Here is a 22,858-nt window from a genome sequence, read left to right on the forward strand (position 1 = left end):
CATTATAATCGTCGCCTGGGATCACAGAAAAGTTCATCAATTATTCTTCTAACAAATCACGTGGCCGTTTGGACATCATCAATGTCTCCAGCGGTCATGGAAACGTCATCGCCGTCCCCGCGGTCACAAAAACACCATCGTTGCCATGCGCGATCGCGGCAAAATCACTAAAAATCACGCGGCCATTTGGAGTTTGTACATCATCATCGTCTCCCATGGTCATGGAGACGGCATCGTCGTCATGCACAATCGCGGCAAAATCAAAAAAGTTTGGACATCATTGGCCAGGGACACACTTACCGGCAAAACTGCCGGAACCGTCAGATGTTGAAATTCAGAACACACTGTCCCGGTGGAAACTATTTTGACGGAGCCGGCGACAATAAATAGAGTGCAATGAACTTTGAATCAGTCAGTCGTGTCTTAGAAATAGTGCTGTCAATACCTAAAAAGTTGGCCATGCTGTGTTTGCTCCACCACAGAAGAAAGAGTAATCACCGCCGAAGTATTTGGTTCATCCGATTCTAGAGAACAGACAGCTACATGGAACATTTTATACTCTATTTCTACAGTTAAGGAATGAGCATAACGGCCGTTTGGAGATCATCATTGTTTCCCGCGGTCACGGAAATGTCAATGTCGTCTCCCGTGGTCACGGAAACTTTACTGTCGTCTCCCGCGGTCGGAAACGTCATCGTTGTCTTCCGCGGTCGGAAACGTCATCGTCGTCTTCTGCGGTCGGAAACGTCATCGTCGTCTTCCGCGGTCGGAAACGTCATCGTCGTCTTCCGCGGTCGGAAACGTCATCGTTGTCTTCCGCGGTCGGAAACGTCATCTTCGTCTTCCGCAGTCGGAAACGTCATCGTCGTCTCCCAGGATTCCGGAAACGGCATCGTCGTCTCCCGTGGTCACAGTAACCTCATTTACATGCATGATCGCGGAAAAATTAAAAATTCCCGGTAAAATACAAAATGCACACATAATTCCCGGTTTTTCAGGTGGGTGGACACCCTGATTGAGAAAGTACACATTTGTATAAGAAAAAAAACCTTGTATTTTAACATTTGTATTGATAGTACAAAAGAAAATAAGAGACACATGACAGTAATTATCATTAAACTTTAAAAAGTGAACACCCTTTAGTGTCACCAAAAGTTTTGAAGAATTTAAAGTGTAAGCAAATTCATGGGTTCATTAAATACAAAGTAATCAGTTTATTTTATACAGTATTAATACATTTCAAAACATGATTAAAATAAAAATTGAAATTACTTACGAACACTTGTCGCAGCATATCATATAGCCATCATCATGCTGGAAATCACTGAAAACATCAAAAACACAAGTTAGTATTTTTAAACATATTGGTAGGGATGGTAAATACACATACAGTAAAACTCCAATTATCCAAACTCCAATTAACCGAATCACCGATTATCCGAATCGCTTACTTCAAAAATTTTAAAAACGTAAAAAGCTACAATAATAAGTTTTACAAAATATCAAAGAATTGTTATTAAACACATTTAGCCAGTGTGTAATTTTGGACTTTGATGGAACACTATTAACTTCCCTATTGATTTTGATAATCAGAGTTCTACTGTAATTGAAGAATATTCAACTGGAAGAATATTCCATATTAATATCTCGTGGATGCCCAAATAAGAGTTCAAAGATAAAATGACCAAAAAAAAAAAACATTGTTGAGAGCCCATGAAGAAGACCCATTGAACCGGAAGAAGTAAAGCCAGTTGGTCAGAGGTGTGACGGATAGTCACCAACATTATTTTATATATCTTGGGATTATATTTCAAAAGTGAAAGACCTGGTAAATGGATTTCACAATTATTCATATACCAGTGTCAGAACATTGGCATTTAGTAGACAGAATTATTGATCACATGTACAAATCAATCAAACCATTGAACCCGTAGACTCAGCAATTGTAACTTGGAGAGATTGAGGTTTTAGTTGAACGAAAGGAACTCACTTGGCCCCAGATTGTCTCAGGGGACACTTCCCCTGTCGCCGGAGTTCAGGTAAGGCGACTTTTTTTATTAATATTCATAATTTAAAATTTTGGATTGTCCAGCTTAGCTAACATTTTCAAGTCGTTGATTGATTGGTATCCTAATCATTTTTTATCATAAATAATTTCATTTATCATTTCTATTAAATAAAAATAGTTACTATTAAATTCCTGTTTTGTTATTAGAACGTGTAAACAAGAATTTGTTTTACCTCTCACCAAAGTATTTTTATTATTTAACACGATCCCAGTTACGCCCCCGGTCACCCAAAATTAACCGTGACAGTGGTCATGTATTGGGTAGGTCTGGTTATTTGGTTTTTCATTTTACTTACCAAATACATCTAGTGACACTGTCGTCTTCGTTGTCTTCGCCCTCAGGGGCAGTTTCAGTTTCCTCGCCTTGGGGATCGACCTCCCTTTCTCCATCTGTACTCTCCACATCACTCTCCTCGGCTGGAGTGACTCCTCGCACCGGACCACGTGTGCCGATGCCAAACACGTTGGACATGGTAGCTGAAACACATGGCAGCAATTCTTAGATAAAATATTCATGATTAAACTAGAATTATAGGGCTAGAGCTAACATGATTCAATCAGTTCAATGTAAGGACACTTGTGAAACATTTTCCCTCACTTCATTTGTCACAGCACAAACAGCAATCAAGCGATGCAGTATAACGGATTAGTAATCACCAAAGTTCTCTCTCTCCCTATCTAGTCAATCTATAGTATTAGCAAAAAAGAAATGCCGATGGAGGCCAGGTAGATTCACTCACACACACGCAGACCGCACCACACAGGCACCTAGGGGATTAGGACCGGCCGTGTTTCTGCCCCGTTAAATATTCTATTGTACTTAACCAATCAAAATAAACATATTTTATTTAGACTTCTTCATCATTTTTGAACTCTTTACTTTATAAAAAGAATAATCATACCAAACAACATACTGTTAACCGTATATTTACCATTCATGTATTAATAATAATCAGTTCATTACAACACTTTAAGTCGGCCGATTAACATGGGACAAACACAAAATTATTTGTATTATGATAACTAGCAATCCAGTTCAAGTATTTTCCCAAATAATTATTATTTATTACATTTCCGCTTTTAAGTGGAAGATTTGATGAGGCGTGACTAATGGGATTTGCCAGGCCACCCTAGCTATTCATTGGCCAAGCAACTTACCTTGCCCTTTGCGCCCGTGAGTGTGGGGGTGCAAGTGTGTGATGGGACTTGGCCTGGCCTACATCGGCATTCCGAATTTGCTAATACTATAAGAGTACATAAAGCAACTTACTGCTGCCGAAGGTGGTGGAAGCAGGTGGTATGGTAGGTTGCACATTCTTGGGTTGGCGGTTGGCTGCAAAGGTGTTGGCTGCGTAGTGAGTATTGTTGGGAGGCTGTTGGCTGATGGGAGGCTGGCTGCGTGTCAAGCCGTTGGTTGTTGCCACTCCATTGACCAATGGCTTTGGCGGAGAGTTGGGAGTGGGGGGTGGAGGTGCTCCATAGTTGTGATCTTGCAGGACGTACTATAGGCAAAACATAAATTTATATAGTTTTCCAATAAGCGATAACATAGGAGATAGAATTTACAGTTGAGAGTTAAATAATTGTACTCTTCACCAGCAGGTAAGTCCCATGCAGAAACGTTGTGTCAATCGCTATCACAATATTTTTATCATAACAATAGTTTTTAAACCTCAACAATAAAAACTAGCATTGCAAATTTAGGTGATTTACGTTAGGATTTATGACTGGCCAACTGGGGGCAAATTTAGGTGATTTACGTTCAAGCAATACAAGGAACATATTAACCAGTGATACCAGATCCTGAATATACATCTTAACTACAGCAATGATAGTTTATTAAACAAACTAAACCCCAAACAATTCTATGTTAAGTATTTCTTATAACCAGAGAATGAGAGATCATTAAATATACTCTTATACAAATCAATAAGTTTAAAACAAAAAAAGACTTTACCTGATAATTTAACGGAAGATGTTTATGGTATTTTGGCCTCTTCTCCACAACACCTTCCAGAAGATCATCATCCAAAGTAGAATCCTTGACAGGGCTGGCAAGTACTCGGCCAGCGATGGTGGGTGAGGGGGCAGACTGAGACACAGGGGGCGTCGCATGGTTGTTGTTGATTGGACGAGCCAGCGCTGCAATGTTGCGAGCAGGTAAAGCAGTATGCTGCAGGGACCGGTTCACCTGCTGCGGCTGCCGATTGATCTGCATGGGTAGTCGATGCTTGGCCACGCTCGGAGGCTGCTGGCCCGCAGAAGCTACCTGGGCACGCAAGTTGACGGAGCGATTGCTGGTGTTGCTGGAGCTCACTACAGCTGTGGTCAGTGTTGGAGTGTACCTAGACATAAGAGTAACATTAAACATCAAGTAACAGACAAAAATATCATCAATTTGTTTTGAATCAACTCTTGTCTAGGCAACATCCACTCAAGAGTACAAGCAGTTTTTAGGCAACAAACTCACAAACAACAGAACAAACTCGCACAGCCCATAACACAAAGTGTTCTGTACAGCATATTGGACCTTACATTTTGTGCGCAAAATATGAGGTCATGAAAAAAGTGAAGGTTATGATAATGATTTATTTTACTTTACCAAGCATTGAGGAATAGGACCATTCAAAATAGTGTTTACAATTCAATGAAATTGAAATGATATCAGTTAAAAAAGTATACAGGCCTACCCTAAAAAAAGAACCTACCCTTAAAAAACCAAACACAATAACACTTTTTCTGACCCTTAGAATGAAATTTATGATTGAAAATGGAAACAAAAACGAATGTTCTTCACGACAAAACCAGTAGCAAATATTCTCAGAGCAAATATCCACTTTCCAAAAGAAAATCCCTTCTCGTTGCGGCATGACACCATGCTTACCCGACATTGGTGGTGCCGAGCTGAACTATGAGGCTCATGCCTTCATCTGATTGCTGGTTGCTTTTGACAGGGATAGAGAGCGGATTTGCGGGGGCATTGCCACCACAGGGGATGATGGTCGCCGAAGTCGCAACAAGGCGGGGGACCATGCGGGTTTGGTGTGGGGGGGCACCATCTGATCCCCCCCCACCCCCCGCTAACTTGATCACTGATGGGACCGACGTGATGACGTCTACACTGCAGACTTAGGTCACCGGCTATGGGCTCAGCCAGTTCACTCTGAAACACCAACCCAGGGTGTAACACATGGAACCTGAAGAAGTGGGTGAGGAGGGATGGATGCAGTGAACACTGAACAGGAGGTACCAGAGGTTTGTTATCAGTAAATGAAACCCCTAGTCAATCAATATTACAGTACCACACTTGAATGTAAGACAAGAGCAGATGAATTGAGAAAATGGGTGTAAGAAAACACAATATTTTGAGTGGGAAATAAGTCAGATCACATAAAAACAAATCAATTTATGTAAAAAAGAGAAAATAAATTGTAAGGTGTTGGGAATCAGGATTTGATCAGGAGTAAATGTCGGGAACAAACATCTTTTTAATATTGAAAAAGTATGATAGGTCTAGTTGGATAGGTGCAGTTAGACCAAGATATAAACAATTACATTTTTAGCAAACAAAAGTCACAAGTCATGATGAACTATAAAAAAAAATAAACCAAAAAAATTTTAGGGTTACAGCAGACAATGGAGGAAGCCGCATTAGCAACATTTAATGTCAAGTTCATTCCAGGTCAGGCTCAAGGGGAAATGGTTTCATATATTGTAATATTCCACAAAAAACATTGCCAACATTTTACATTAGGCCTACCACTTTGCTTAAATTTTTCCTAAGTAAAAAGTCTACCTAAATGTAACATAATTAAATATATAGTTGCATTTAAAATGTAAGCTGAATGAGGTTTCCACTATAAACTAACTTGTGGGCCCTTTAGAAAGGCAGCACAATTACAGTTGGTAAAGTTTTCAAAACCATCTCTTACAAATATCACATGGATATTCACTCAAGGAAAATTCCCTTCAGGTCAATTTCAGAATGCCCAGAACTATTTGTCAGGCATAGCAGTGAACGTCCAAAATTGGCCAAGCTGTCAGAGAAATCATAGAGGAAGAGGTCAAGAGGGAGGAAGGAACAGGAGAGATGGAGGAACCAGTTTGTAGCGATGGCCAGACTACTTAGCCTACTTACAGCCAACAACACTGCACAGTGCATGCTGCACTGACACTAACCAGGAACTGACTATTAATCTCACAATCTTCAAAGTAAATCACACATTCAAATATTATGCTAGACTTTTGGAACAACTTATTAGGCTATATCACACCACACCACACTTCGCACTTGTACTGTATATAGAGAAAAATAATAAAAATATTGTGTAAAAATATTTTACAGCAGTATACTATGCCAGCAGCCTTATTCAAATAATCTTAAACTGGTGAATGATTATAATTTCTCATTTATTTTATGGTAGTGTACATATCCATGGCCTAAGATTTTACGCAGATCAGTAATGATGTGCCATAAGGTTAGATCAAATTTATATCATATGCACAAATAACTTAAATGTTTAATGTTATAGTTTTGTTTTAGCATTACTAAAACTTGTTAGCTTTCTCCCAGTTAATTTTATTATATAGTCTATTTCTATGCAAGTAAAAGTTTGTTAGCACACATTTTTTGCATCCCTCAAAGTTTCCAGAACTGAAATCCCTTGTTGACACACCTTTTTTTACTAGGCTATATAAGCCTGCATTCCCTGTCTTGCATCCCTCAAAGTTTACACAACTGAAATCCCTTGTTGACACACCTGTATATATAGATACAACAGTTGATTGCTCTCTAGAACCAATCATGATTTTCTTCAGCTTTTAAATAAGCTATTTTTAATATCAAAGAGGTTTTATTCTATTTAGATATTTTATATTATTTTTTATATATTTGTTTATAATAACAACCATTCCTTCTTAAATAATTATAAATCTTAGTAAAACAACAATTTTGCAAGTTCATTTTCAGTTACTCCCTCAGTTAATCCAGGCTTTTATTTACCAATGAGATATAAATTATAAATTTATAAATTAAAATATAAATTTTGTTGTCCTCAAGAATTAAAAACTTAGAAAAAATATCCAAAAGATTCACTGATTGTTGCATTTTTTGTGGTAAACCCCCAAAAATACTCCTGAAAATAAATTGTATATTATTGGTGCTTAGTTAAGTGACGAACGTTGCAGGATGATTTAAAAAAATATCAAACCAAACGTGTATTTGTCAACTACCGACTATTTTTTTAAATTTGTGTAGCCTAGTTTACTAACTTAAGAAATCACAGGAAACACGCTTTTTATTGAGAGGATATGAACCATGTCATTGAAAAATATATTTAATGGTTCGTAAATGTTTATAAATGCAAATGCATTTAATAAATCCCCACTCCCCATTTGTGAGTCTTTTATTTTAATACGTAACGTGGTTTAACCAACGTTTATCAACCCCAACGTGTTACGTGTACGTCGGGACAGTCAATACCCACTACGACTGCGGGTGTTTCTGGTTCCAATTCAACGATCGGCAGCATATTATTTTGAACGATGCGCGAGCCGCTACCAAACAATGACATGACACCTCTGTGTGTTCGGTGCAAGCGGTGGAGTGGAGGGAACGGGAAGTGAAGTGGGACGAGGGGCCTCATTGGGTTCCCGCGCCGCCGCGTCGCGTCCCCGCGCATTGATTACGGCCAACTCTAAACTCTACAGCTAGGTACAGCTAAAGCCTAGCTAGGCGGTAAACAAAGACTTTCGCAACAGAGCGCGCTAGCGCTCGAGGTGGTGAAATGTGAAACCTCTGTTTGTTGTGATCGAAATAACCGCCAACGCCAAATATTACAGTTTACTGAAACTCCAATACTAATCACCTAACAGGATAACAAGAGGGTATATTTATGTCCAGAATTATATAAGAAGAAAGAAGCTCCGTGTTATTTAAGTGAGTCCGCCAAGTCGCAACAAGAGAGCAGGAGAGAGCGTCAAACAGGGAAGGGAAGGGATGGTAGGAAGCGGTGAGAAAATGGCGTCTGGCGACAACAGCGAACAGCGCGCGGGGAACCTTGGTACTGATAACTGTTCTCGAAGTGGGTACGGACAAAGTGCGGGTTGGATTTGGGCTCGGAGAGTGTTAACTTGGCAATAAACGTGCGCGTTCCCGTAGGCGAGTGTTTCCCGGTTCTCGTGTTTCAGATATTTCAATAAAGGGATCCATATAAATATTTGAACAGCTTTCGGGGAAATATCCGGACGAATGCGCAAATATAGAGATATTGTTCATATCAAGGATTTTATGTTGTGGACCGCAAATATCTGGTAAACTGCAATTCCATTTCCCAGTCGCATTTGAAACAAAACTGAGGATAAATATTATTCATGTTATTACTTTTTATTAATCTAACGGGCAGCGAAAATTATTAGGTTTGTGGTACAAAGTAAAATTGTTCAATTTACATACACCATAAAATGTTGTATTATTACGTGTCAAAACGTCACGAAGAGATGCAGGGCAATGGTCTTCATGTCGATGCATCTGACATAAAGATCTCGTTATATCGGTCACCGACACAAGATTGAATCTGGGGGACTGACTGAAATAATACTACTGAAAACACGCAAACGTCATTTAGGGACTATACTGCGTCGATATTAGAGCAATTTGAAAAGAATTAAATTATTTCGTATGTCAATGGTAACTACCGCGTTCGCATACAATTCGTAATACTGTAAATATGTTCACCAAAGTATCTAAATCGGGAAAAATAAAAACCATTTAAATTTCAAAGAGAGCTAAATCTTTTTTGCTATGAATAGTTTTTGCTCTTAACAGATAGAGCACGCAAATAACCGTATGAATAAAACGAACGTGCAGCACGGCACGGTTAAAAATAATAACACGGGAAAAGGAATGATCACCCGATGTAAATAAAAACAGTGGCTGGCCCGGCGACTGGCGATTGGCGAACCGCCCGCATCGGGAATGTCGAAACAGAGCGGCAGGCGTACCAACGTCCAACAGCAACCGACACAACAACTCGCAGCGCTGCCAACATTGCGGCGGGAATCTCGCAGTCAGTCTTGTCAAGGCCACTTTCCGACAGCAAATTTGTTGCTTGCAGTTTCGTTCACAAGCGTAGACCACGCAAATAACAACAATATTTCTCTACGTATATTTTATTATTATCGAATAGTGGTATAAAAAGAGTTGTTTTGGGTGACAAATGCCATAAATTTATCAAATACCACTATCTGACTAACAAAACAACAGTGAAGGGGCCCTTTCGCCCTCTCCCGTAAAAAAATCATCGCCACGAGTTTAAATTAAACCGCGTTTAAAACTAGTGAAACGACAAAGTGTTATCAATGAATGGTCGGGCTATTTGTCTTATCAGCTGAGCGGCCATCCTGTCCAATTAGAGCCAACTGCAACTACCACTAAGTTCTGAGCATAAAAACACAAATTTCCAATGTGTAAAACCTTTGACTATGGTAAAACCAAAGGTAAACTATTGGATACGTAAAACGCTGAGAAGAAAAACAGACATGCAAATTAAACTCATTTTACACCTATTACTATGTAAGTTATAAAAAAATTTTGTCAGAAAAAAACCGAAATATTTATAAAATGTTTCCATTGAATTTATTGACTTGGCCCAATAAAAAACAATTTTAAATTTGTTCTTTTGACTGTTTACCTCAACAATTTGGTTACACTACAATGTTCGTTTTAACCCAAATTCAATCCCTTTGTTGGCGCCATTTTCGACGGGCCGAGTTGCCATGACAACTCCGCCACCCCCGTGACGTCACAGTATCGACCACCGACAGGGTGGTTTGTGGGAGGAGAGGGGAAGTGCCGAGGTCAATATCACTTCAAGATGGACACCGCGCAATCGATCTCGAATACCTCTCACTTACGTGACGCTTTTTGCTACTTTTTTCTAACCTCGACTTATCAATCCAATGGTGAGATCAAAAGAAAGTTTCAGTAACATGGGACAATAAACAATAGTTTAAACTCGTGGATTGTAGTTGTTGATTGTTCGAAAATTGTTATTCTTGAATCAAATGAAACAATTATAAAGGCTTATGGAAATTACCTATATATATATAAAAAACTTAGGTACAATACTCCTAGTGTGTTTATGCATTTTCACCTAGACAGTTAAAATGAAATTAACCTAGTATCTATCAGACATGAAAATTTTGAAGTAGACAATCATCTTACATTGCCTGCTTATACTTGTAGACTAATTTACCAAAATCATGTCTCTGTTTTTAATTATACCGCTAGTTTTTAAATATAAAAAAGTTCTAGTAGGCCTACAACTAATTAAAAGGTTAGGAGACAATTTTTAAAAAGTTGCATTTAAAGTGCCCATGTTATTTTTATAGAGAAAAAGTAAACCGGTGTAGTTTGCTTGTTTATGGATCCTATATTTTGATCAAATTTGGAAAATATTCACTTAGACTGCAGGCTTGCGGGAGTTCTTCATTTTACAGTTAAAATGCAGTATGTACCATTTTTTGTTGAGTAAAAACCTTGCACTCAAATATTAACTAGTTTGATTACAATGTTTTAAGTGATAAAGCTTTAGTAGGTAATGAACAAAAAGAAACATAGGCTAGTTAAAATCAAATATATTAGGTAGTGATTTAATTGTTGTTCAAATTGTTTGAATTCGAAAGAAATTTAATGTTTCCTGGGACTCTTATTACAATTGTCCTTAATTATGTTATAATTACAAGATTAGAGCTATCAATGAGTTGCAGTGTTATTGTCATGTTTTCTCACCAGTAATAACTTGTGTTTGAAACAAGATTATCAACAGAAGGTCAAGGTCAATTTACTTCTAAGTGTCAATAAACTCCAGCAACATTATTTCTAAGATCAACAATATCACCAGCTTTCATAAAATACCAGTACTTTAATAAGGTCCCCTAAGCTTTAAATTAGACTTGCATAGGCCTAATAGCTGTCAATTCAAATGTATTTACAGAATATTTTACAAAAGCAAAATAGAGATATCATGTGGAATGCTATTAATCAGGCTTATTAAAATTAAATTTCCCATCAAAAATAGGCTGTAATTACTGATCTCTCAGGCGTATCAAGATTCAGTGATCAGTCTCCCTCAGGAATAGGCCTACAGATCAATAATTATTGCAACAAGTTATACATTTGTCAAGTATTGGTCATAAACTAGGTCATAATAGGCTATTTAACAAAATTTTAAACATTTTATGATGGGCCTATAACAGAAAATGGCGATTAAATGAAACTACGAGTGGAAATCTACATTAAATTTCTTTAAAAGCAAAAAATTTCTTTTAAACAACAATACTTTTTAAATCAATATTTTTCAAATGTCTAAAGGACAAATTAAGACAGTATTTTTAAATGTTGACAAATATAGGCCTGCTGTCTTGAAATAGTTTCAAAATTTTGAAAAATAGGTACAATAAGGTACCGGTATCGCCTCTTTTGTCCAAAAAGTTGATAAGGATAAATGATTTGCTGTAGATGAAGTGTTTTAAACCTTTCAGATAGGAGTTTTCGGATGGTAAAATTAACGGTGGTAAAGTCCACAAATAAGCTAACATTATACACCTAATATTTAAATTAATGACGGGTGTAAGTCTCTGTTGATGAGTAAAATGTACATCAGAATCCACGCTTGCCTGGATGCATGTAGGTACTGTACACAATTTTCTAGAAGATTTTATCCAAACTGTTATAAAATTCTTTTATAGATATGACCCGACATAAAAAAAGTCAAATCAACAGTGGAAATTAATTTTTATGAATAGCCTATATTGGTGTCCTTATTTAATAAGAAGATTTTAATTAACATTATTGGTCTTCTGGTGAGAGCCGTGTTGAATTAGTCATTACACTTTACAATACCAGACGTTTTGCCCATGCTAAGATGTGGTCTGTGTGGTACAGTCTAGCGTTTTACCACAGAGGATGCCACATCTACATTTCAGCATGGGAGAAATGCCTGGTAGGCCTATTGTAAATAGTTTAATGGAAATTTGACACAGATCTCAGTTGAAGACCAAAAATGCAGTGATGCCAGTGACTGCTTAAGCCTACAGATACAAATTTGTATTTAGTACAACTACTTACTTATTACCTACATTTAAAACCCATATTGAGTGATCATTACACCGATTATGACTCCTTTAATCACTAGAACTTGCATCGTAAGATTGTTTTAATAACAATATACGTTTTATATAAATCTCACTGAGTATCTTGTTACTGTGATTGGCTTGGAACATACATTACCCAGTTTGGCATTGTAAAATGGTGTTTGATTAGTATGTTTTAAAGATAATTTAAAGAGAATTGTAATTCACTAAGTTATAGGCCTATATCAAACATAATAAAAGTACCCAAAAATGTCAATACAATCCAGCAAACGAAATATCAAAAACAAAACAAAGGTTTGAGAGGCCATCTTTATTAAAAGTACAGCAACTTACCCGGTGGGACATTTTTCAGATTTTGCAATTTTCCCATAAAGGGAATTAAAGCTACTATTTAATATTAGCCTACTATTAATATCTCATGTAAGACCTAGATCCGGGACCGATTTACTTTTTCGTTTTGAGGTCCCCAGAGGCCAAAAACACCCCTCGTTCGAATTCATTTGCCCATACACTGATTTTGCATTTATTCGAATGAGTTCGCGAACTAGCATGATCGGACTATGGGAACCATGGGGTAAAAATATGTTTTTATCACATTTTGGAAAACATAAAATTACACAATTTCTTTCCAAACCACTTTGTAGAGCTTAAAAAAAGAAATAATTTATTATATTCAAGCGTTGTTGTAGCGTTGTGTAAGGTTACGGAGATATTTAAAAAAAATTTAATTTTAAATTCCATGTTGAAACTCTTTTGGAGGGAAGATTCAAATTGTTGTAACTTAGTTTGCTTGTTCATGAATATATTTTAATAACATTTGGAAATTTGGTTTAAATTCCACACTAAGCTATCAACATTTCAATAAAAAAAAATCTTTGCTGCAACACAGCAAATCTAAGTACTGTGCTCTTGTGTTTATTTATTTATTCCAGTGGGAAACCGTTGCTTGATTGCTTTAAGATAGACCTACAATATTCAATGGCAAGATGTTCGTTTATAAAATGGTGCTAAGATACAAATGTTAAATTTGTAAATATTACTGTGTGATATGAATAACAAATACAAACTAATAAAAAAATAATCAGGCCAAACATGTTGTTATTTAAATCTGAAATAAATCTGACAATTTTAAGGGATATATTAGTAGAAATCCAGCCAGGTAAATGGAAATTCGCTAGTCTGTAGGTTTGCTGCGGCGGGGCTAGGCCTATTTTATCTAAGATTAATTTCGGTCAAGCCCTAAAAACATAATAGGGCCTACCTACAATATAAATTGTATTTTATCTACCGCTTTTTTAAAGGACAAGTAAGGTGATCTGAATCTTTCTTTCATGTGATACTTTTCTAATCCAACCGGATGATGTCTGAGTTAGGCCTACCCAATTAAGTACCGGTAGTTCATCTAGGAGTTAGAGATCAATATGACATGACGTATTTAATTATTTATGATCTACAGCATAAAGAGATATCAATTCTTGTACTGACATGATATAGTTAAAAATACATGTAACTGTAGGATTAATTCACTGGGAAGTTTAATATTAACGAAAATTTAGCCTATAGCAATACAGCCTATATTTTTCAATGAAAACCCATCATGTAGGGCCTAAGTACTTTTAATTCAAGTCCTAGTTTTGGCAAATTGAGAATAATGCATGAACTAAAGCAAACAGGCTTTCAATGGTGTCACTAAGCTTATGTACACATGTTTTCTGTACCGAGGCATTTATATTTCGAACTGTCGGTACTTTCCTGTTAAAGGAAACATTCATTATTATCGATGGTTTCTTTTCGATGTATTGATACTTTTGTTTACTTTTACGAGCCATATTCCTTCTGTTTTTAATCTTCAAACGCATTTAAATTACAAATTGAGAACTAATCTTGTTTAGACAAAAATAATAGCAGTATATGTAGCCTATTAAGAAATGACAGGGTTCTAAACTAACATAACAAAGCTAACCCAAACTTGCTGTACTATTTCAAAATTATGTTTAGACAGAACTTTAACAGTAGGCTAAATGCAGATTTGCTTTGACAGTAAAGGCATACGGGAAATAACAAACGGTATTATTAAATGTCACAGCAAGTTTTGTTAGCTAGGTTAGGTTAGTTTAATTTAGAACAGTTTCGTTTTAATATATATTTTTTTATTGTTTGTTATCGTAGTTGTCAGCTATATCAATTTGTTAATATCGGTATATCGGATCGAAAAATAAGATTCAATATCGAAAAGTAATCATTGTTAATATCGGTATATCGGATCGAAAAATAAGATTCAATATCGAAAAGTAATCATTGATAATAATGAATGTTCCCTTTGACAGGAAAGTAGGTAGGCCTACCATAAGTTAAAATTAAAATGATGATGTGACGTGTTAATATTACTAAAAACAGCCAAGAGGTTGACATGTAACATTTTGGCGAAGTTGGGCTTAACTTATACTTCAATGAAATAAAACTTCTACTTCATCGTATACAGGGCTCATTAACGCATCTTTCCATTTAAGTAGACCCTATGACAAAACTAAGCCTATTAAATAAGGCAGACTTATTTCAAGGTTACGCCTAAGTCAAAAAACCAGTTTCTACCAATAACATGTAGGCCTACTGTAGTTGAAGACCTTAATTAGGTAAAAAAGATAAGCAATAAACTTAGGCCTACTAAAAAAAAGACCGGTACTGTCAATAGGGCATTTTGGTAAGTAAGTTAGATCGTATACTACACCTTTTCCAATTGTATTTGAGAAACAGTTAACTTATGTTTATTTGAGAACATATCAATCATATTTGAGAGTAGACAAATATATTTTAGAAAACAATGAAGTTGAGAACAGTCAGTTGTATTTGAGAAGGCATCAATTTAATTTAAGAGCATTAAATTATATTTTAAATGGTTAAATGTATTTGATAACTTGTGATTTGATAATGAAAACTCAAAATTCAGCTGATCAATAACCAACTTCTCAAATTAAAATCCCTAATTCTGAAATGAAATTAACAATTTCTCAATTCCATATAGGCCTAATAGGCTACTTTCTCAAATACAATTGACTAATCCCAACCTACATTTCGTTGTTTTATTAAATTCAACTGACTGTTTAATCGCATTTACATGATATATTCTCAAATACAAATAATGATTCTCAAATAGCCTACAATTTATAACTTCTCAAATAAGTGTGGAAAAGGTGTAGTTTCTTTTTGTTAAAGAAAGCCTAACAAATACGCATGTTGTATCATCAAAATCTAGTACCGTATTGAGATCAGTAATAAGCACTTGACATTTTATCATAACTTAATCACCAACCAATAATGAATGCATTTGACACACTCACGTACATTTAAATGCATTGACAAGGACAAAACATAAGTGATTTCCATTTTCACATCAGCTACCCACAGGAGGAAGAAAGTAATTACGGTATCAAAATGCAAAAGGTAACAAAGCAAAGGCAAACTGAAGTCGACAACTGTATTAATTTATAGAGCAAAGACTATTCACTGATAAAAAAGTAACCGCGATAACACTTATCTACAAGCGAGTTCAGTTATTACTGGCAGTTCAAACATAACAAACATGTCAATAACACTATTAAGTTTAACTTTTATTGGAATATTTTTTAAAAGTGCATTTGGTGTGGCAATAACTTATCTTAATAATACTTGGTGACTAAAAAGACAAAATTTAATTTCAATGTTACCTGAATAAAGTTAAGTTAGGGCCTATGTAGCCTACCTTTAAATTGCTTATAAAAATACTTAGGCCTAAATTAAACGGTTTAAGTTTAATGTTATGTAGAAGTTTTAAACGCAACTGTGTAAATATAAGTTTATGCTTTGAAAAACAAAAAAAAAAAAAAAAAAAAGTCAAAGTCACTTATCAAGTTTAGGGGCCTACCTTCTCTGGCATTCAATTTACAAAATTGTTGGACCAATTTGTAAATAAATCAAAATTTAAAACTACCTATAATTTTTAGTTAAAAATGTTGAGCCAAACCAACAGAAAATTAGAATCTTTATTACGAGTAACTTACATTAGCTTTATCTACCCATAAAATGAATAATGAATAGGCTTACCTACATCACATGAATAATGTATGAAAAGTTAAAAAAAGCTGCATTTGAATGACTTGCAAAGCAATAAGGACCACAATGAAAATTGACCAAAAGCTATAATCATAGCCTATATAGGCTAATCTACAAACACAACAGTTAAGTTAGGCCTACAGAGGGCATTTTCAATCACTGAATTAATTTTGTTAAATTTGGTAGGCTAGTAACTTTACAAGTATATTTTGCAGCTTAATCTGCACAACTAGTTTAATAGGTCTGACCACTGTTTTTAATAAAAATGTTTAACTAAGGTATTATTATAGAGGGAAAAACCATAAGTTAAGTAGGCCAATGTTTCAAGAATGCTTTAGGTACCTACTTAACTTACCAGGCTGGGACCCAATTATCTGGGAGAAACTTACCTTATTTAGTTAGAATCTTGTTCACAATTGAGAATAAACCAACAAATTTCATAATGAACATAATTCTTGCAAATATCAAAAACATTTCAGTTAAATTTGAAACCACTGTATTTTAAAATTAGTAAAGTGCATCTAATTAAGTTGGCTAAATCATCAATTCAAACAATATTATGTTCAACAGCTGTTTAGGGTAAATAACATTATTTTTAATATATTGTTGCTATGTTTTCTCAATGCATTATTCTGATTATATAGGAAAAAGGCAACAAAAAAATAATAATTACTAATGTAATACAAACACAATATGTTCAGTTAAGTTCATAATTTACCTAAAAATAACTGGTGTGTGGTGGTAAGAATATGCCTAATAACTTAATTTAACAAAGGTTAACTTAGATAAATGGAGGATTTCTTCAATATTGCTGTAAGTTGTTTAACTTATGCTGTCATAAAATATATTCTATGGATAAAGTTAACCCTCCGAGTGTCACGTGTTTTGGCCTTAATGTCAGCCTATTTTTTGCTCATTTGCAAGGTTTTATTAAAACTGATCTGAGAAGCTTAAAAACAATGTTAGGCCTAATTATACTGTTCTATATACCATTTTGTTTGGAAAATCTTGGGCTTCAATATTATATATAAAACATAAGGAAGATTTAAAAAAAAAAAATTTTTTTAGGTAAAAAAATGTATAATTTCGAAAATTTTCAAAAAAAAATAAGTTTGCGCTCAATGAAATTGTATAAATTATAGGCCTATAAATATTTGAAAATAGCCACTTTGTTCTAAATTTTATGAGGATTACAAATCTATAATAATATAAGGAAGTAGATTTGCAAATAAAAAAGTTATGGGCAAAAAACAGATTTCAGTACATAGCGTTTAGCTAAGAATGCATAGCCCAACCATAGCTAGGAATCTGGCTGATAATTTACATCAATATCACTACCTACTTCTTCAGGATCATCAACCAGCACTTCAAAACCACTTAAATCTTCTTATAATGCACCACGTATATCACTACTTTTGATTATTAACACTAAAACAATGATAAACGTAATAAAACACATCAGTCATCGGTCCGAGGGTAACCTAGCTGTTTACAAATACACGCACGTCAGCTCAGTCAGCTGTCTGCTACAATATTTTCGGAACTAAAATGAATAGTGCTTAGAGACAGACCTCTGCAGAAAGCTTAGAATATTACGGACAGAACGATACCTAACTCAATCCAGTACAGTCCGATTCAGTTAGTCATAGAGCCTTCGCCGTAAACAGTGTTCGCGAGTCGCTGCAGCGACGCACGACACTATACAAAGTGCGTTACGCGTCGCTGCAGCGACGCATGACACTCGGAGGGTTAAACTTGCTTCATTTTTTTATTAGAAAAAACACATGGGCCTAATTTGTTTAGGTACAGCTAAACAAAACATTTATTTTTATGATACACAAGGATCTAATTTATGGATAAGTATTGGAAGCTAAGAATTTTCTGACTTTTAGTGAACTGCACTTAGTGAATAGACAAATCCACTTTCAAGTACAATTAATTACTGATGTTCAAATGCAAGGTGGTCAGTTAAACTTAGAATAAACAACTGAAACAAGAGCCTAAAAAGCCTAACAAAACAAATGTCTAGACCTTCGCTTGGTGAGAACAATGTTAAGTTAAGTTATCCCTTGAAATTAAAAATAGGCCTAAGTTAAATTATGTCAAAATTGTCCATCTTGCTTTTAAACTTTAACTTACATCACTTATACAGTAAAATTAACTTAATCAACTTATTGTTTGTTTGTTCCTGAAGAAGGCTAATGCTGAAATATAGAACTTTAATCTATGGGCCCAAATAAGTTAATCAGTAATTTAAATATCCTAACTTGAGTTAGATAGCCTACTGCATAAGGACAACTAGCTTAGCCTAGTTTCCAAAACTAGCTCAAAGCATGTTACCAGAATGAAAGTTTAAATAGGGTATTGTGTTATCCTAACTTAAGCTTATTAAGCATTTATTTATGAAACCTAAAATATATCACAAAGTGAATAAGTTATAGCCTAGTTTGATGAAACAGTACATCCACTAGGTTTTCGATTTATGGGGATTTGGCTTGACTTTAAATGTAGGCATATGCAGGCCAACCAAAATAATATAGCTAACTTAGCTTAGATCTAACTTAGTTCACACCACAACACAACAAAATACATTTAAACAATAAGGTCCCTAACTTTTTACCATCATAACAATATTAAAAATAAAAACAATTTGAGTTACCTAAGCCTATATCATTAAATATTTGAACGGAATGTGATTACAATAAAATGCAACGACTGAAAAAGAAATGCAACCATTTGAATTCGTCAACTGACCGATCTTGTTTAAAGGTTTGGACTACGGTTGAAAATACTGCTAAGCATATAAATCCTGCGCTTTTATGAAAACAAGATTCCAAACAAGTTATACACCACTAAAACAACACTTTCAAAGCTAAAATGTTCAAATAGTAGAGACGACATTTAGTAAATAAACAGTTTTCTTACCTGAACCTTTCAGCAGACGAATTCTTCGAGTTCAAAAAGTTTATTAACATTTGTATTTGAGTGTCAAAAGGTAAAATTATGTATTCTTTCTAATTAAGCTATAGAACTGTATATTCTCTACGATTTAATCATGTTTTAGAGAATACACTCTGTATCTTTACACTGGAAATTACAAATAATAACATCACTGTTGTAAAGATGGACGTATAACCTAAAGATGGCCGCCATTAGAAATACAAAAACAAAGGTCTACAAGACAAGCTCAAAGTAGTTTTAGTCTCCAACCCAGACTAATTTTCCGTTGAAGAGCTTTTGGATTCTTCATACAGCCAGTGCTATGAGCTAAAATTTGTTTTACTAAAATGTTTATAAAAATCATGTTAACACAATATTTTTTTTTCGGGGGGGGGGGGGGGGGAGTTCATGCTGGCCATAACAATACGAAATCAGAATAATGTATTAATATTAATCTATATTATTTAAGGTGAAGTTTTAAATTAATTTTTATACAGTATATCAACTAGCACGACAGACGTCGTCCTGTCCTAATGTGGTTTTATGTCAATGCTCGTTCATTTTCAAGATAAGCTCGTTCACATGGCTCAATCTCAATCACGTCCTGGTTGAACTGGTTGAAGTTCGTTTGCTGCGCTTACTCACCTTTAGGTTGGAGCTCGTCGCTGCGTTCACTTGCCTTCAGGTGAGCTCGTTCGCTACGCTAACCCTAGCCCTGAAGCATTGAGTTGGATACTGAAGTGGACTGTGGACTTCCCATCTACAGTATATGGACCAGCTGTAGCCAACTTGTTATTAAAAAAGAATGTAGTTGTGTGAGCCAGCCACAGAATGCTCTAGTGTCCAAAATTCTATTTTATACCTTATTTTTTGTTGCTGACCTGGTTGATGGGTCATAACAGTTTTCTATAACTCATCATAAGTCATTCTACGACGATTTTTAAAAAGCTGGTTACAAATTAAACATTGGGATGGAATGTCTAAGCTAACTCGCCTCTAGGTTGAAGTTCGTTCGCTACGCTCACTCACCTTTAGGTTGCAAATTAGATGTTGTCATAAATTTAATAAAAATAATAGTGCTGCACCCTGTTGGTAAACCTATTATAGAGTGAATATAATTTTGGTAGTGAAACAAAATTCCCTCTGTCTTGCTTTAAATCAAGCCCTGCAAATAAAACGTGTTATACTCCGTTCACTAAACGTAGACGGTTTTAGGGGAAGAAATCTATCCCCTCCACGTCTTGTTCCTACCATTACTGGACCCATTAAAACATGGCTCAACAGCTGAGATTTTCCAAAACGTTAATCATCTGCAACATACATTAAGTAGAAAAAAGAGGTGGGGGAACTTCCCCTCAAACCACCTAAATAATTTGAATGGAGTACAGTATAGAATTATGAGTGGCTACAAATAAATATTGCTCTTTATAACAATTTCTTAAAGAACTATTTACTGTTAATTTCAGCTATAAAAAAAACGGCCGAATAAGACTTCTTTCAAGGTGGGGCAAGAAGTTTTGCAAGGGTGCCTGCAGACAATTTTTTAGGGGGGGGGGGAGTGAAACTTGTATCTTTTTCTGGGGGCAGGGGAAATTATCTCTCCCACAAACAATTTTAATTTAAAATGATTATTCTTAAAAATATTTTCAGAATTTCAGGACATATTTAAAATGTCACATCATTATTCTCTTGGAGGACTGGTTGTGTTGTAGATATTATCTTATTTCCTCCTCTTCATCGTTGACCAGCCTGGGCCGGATAGATAGCGTCAAAATCCTTAAAACTACGATTTACAATAAATAAACATATAAATGACTGCGCGGCGGTGGATGATTATGCTAGCGACAGTGTCGTTGAATTAAAAAAAAAATCCTTCAATTGAATGAAATGGGTTTGCTAGGAGAAGTTCCTTCAAGATCTTGGTGAAAACCTTATCTTCCATGTGCACTATTTCGGCAGGGCATTGAACATATTAACAGCAACCTGCGGGAAACTCTCTTGTCATTGCAAGCCTACATCTAGTTGTGTTCAGTTGTGTGCTCCCCAGTTTATGCTGTGATCATGCTGTTCCCTGTCCCCCTCTGTCTTCGGTAAGGAAAATTCTGTTTTCATGCAGCAGCAGATGCAAGTTTGTTTTTTTTATTATTTTTTTTAAGTATAATTTCATCCGGTTTATGTAGAGGGAATTTCGATTAGCTCGCTCTTCGATGTCTTCACCACAATCCGTAGATCAGGGGCCCATTTAATAATAAAGTACAAACTAATATTATTAGTAAATCAGCTGATCGCCCAATGCAAATCAAATGGAAATTACAAGTTACAAGTTGTAACTTGTAACTTGTAGTTTATTATGAAATGGGCCCCAGGGAATCGGTATTTTTCTAGTAATCGTGGGGAATCGTCATGGGGGTTTTCACAAAGTTTTCACGATGACAGCTGGCCTATAAATGGATATTAATATCTATGTAATCCTATGTATTTGGTGTTATTGTAATATGGCTGATTATTAAGCAGGACAGCTGGGCTTAGTTTATAAACATAAAACAATAATGACATTAAATATTGATGATAAGACAGTCAGATTTTGGGTGTCCGGGCTGATTACAAGATGAACTGAAGTCAACCCTTGGAGAAGGTCACCTGGACTTCGCTCTAGGTCCTTAGACTCAGCAGGATTTTACGCCTCATTAAGAAAACTAAAACATCAGATCACTTGACGTCCCTACTGGTTCATGGTTTACCACTCGCAATTTCATAGTTATATCAACTATGGTCTGGCAGTGTAGGGACATATAGCCACACCATCCAAAGTGTGTTGCCGCTACATAAGAAGGCCGTAAGAATAATTAAATCTTTAGGTACAACTGACCACTGTCATTTTATTTTTAAGGAGCTCGCTATCCTGACCATACACAACCAATTATGCTAACCACCTATACTAGTCTACCTTTGCAACTAGGAGCATGCAGCACGATTATGGGATGCTTAGAATGTGCGACTTAAACCTACCTCGATTATGGGACGCTGCAACTTGAAAATGCCCTGCTGCCAAATCAGCTACATTCTGAACTCTTACCCATTGCTTGCTATCAGGCTATTCAACATGCTGTCGATAGGGGTTCGTGTTCTTGACCAAAAGCGATTCCAAAACAAGGCTTCAACAGCATTGTCTACTCAATAGAGCGCTTTGGCTGTGGCAGTACTCATTGCAATATAGTAACTTTGATGAGCCTCTCAGCTTTGTAAATAATACTGCTACTCTCGCCAATGCTGCTAAGTTGCAAGTTGTAAATATATTTACAATAAAATATATTTGTGTAGTAATATTGGTAGCCGTCAAGGTGCCACCACGACAACCCGCCTCCTTGGTTTTTCGGCCAGAGGAAACAACTCGCCAATCTATGGGGAGGAAACTGGTCTAGTGGTAGAGCGCGGGGCTTGGCTTATCGGTGCCTGAAGGCTTATCGGTTCAAATCCCACCATTCACCAATGGATTTTATCTACGTGATATTGCCTCAACCCTCAATGACAAAGTCTGAAATAATGTGTAAAACAGTTCCGAGCTAGAACTAGCGTCCTAAGGTGGGACATAAAAAAACTAAAAAT

The 22,858-nt window shown here is 35.8% G+C and overlaps 1 protein-coding gene across 6 annotated transcripts in view; it reads right to left on the reverse strand.

The window, feature by feature from the left end:
• The window catches only part of LOC129004733 (inactive histone-lysine N-methyltransferase 2E-like), a 36,900-nt gene extending 17,445 nt beyond the window's left edge, over positions 1-19,455 (reverse strand). For 4 of the 6 annotated variants that reach the window (XR_008491750.1, XR_008491749.1, XM_054433322.1 and 1 more), the window contains exons 1-6: positions 19,238-19,455; positions 4,953-5,231; positions 4,026-4,413; positions 3,339-3,570; positions 2,365-2,545; positions 1,277-1,324 (exon numbers count right to left, since the gene is read on the reverse strand). Coding sequence is in view for 2 of the 6 variants with exons in the window: in XM_054433322.1 (XP_054289297.1) it covers positions 1,277-1,324; positions 2,365-2,545; positions 3,339-3,570; positions 4,026-4,413; positions 4,953-5,101 (998 nt within the window). In the remaining 4 variants the exon portion in view is untranslated. Of the gene's footprint in view, positions 1-1,276; positions 1,325-2,364; positions 2,546-3,338; positions 3,571-4,025; positions 4,414-4,952; positions 5,232-16,701; positions 16,792-19,237 lie in introns of those variants that run through there. The other 2 variants (XR_008491751.1, XR_008491752.1) reach the window with 2 other exon arrangements.
• Positions 19,456-22,858: the final 3,403 nt, after the last annotated feature.

Source organism: Macrosteles quadrilineatus, unplaced genomic scaffold (assembly GCF_028750875.1).
Source record: "Macrosteles quadrilineatus isolate MER2022 unplaced genomic scaffold, UCM_ALF_1.0 Scaffold_11__1_contigs__length_5352618, whole genome shotgun sequence".
Classification (NCBI taxonomy): Eukaryota; Metazoa; Arthropoda; class Insecta; order Hemiptera; family Cicadellidae; genus Macrosteles; species Macrosteles quadrilineatus.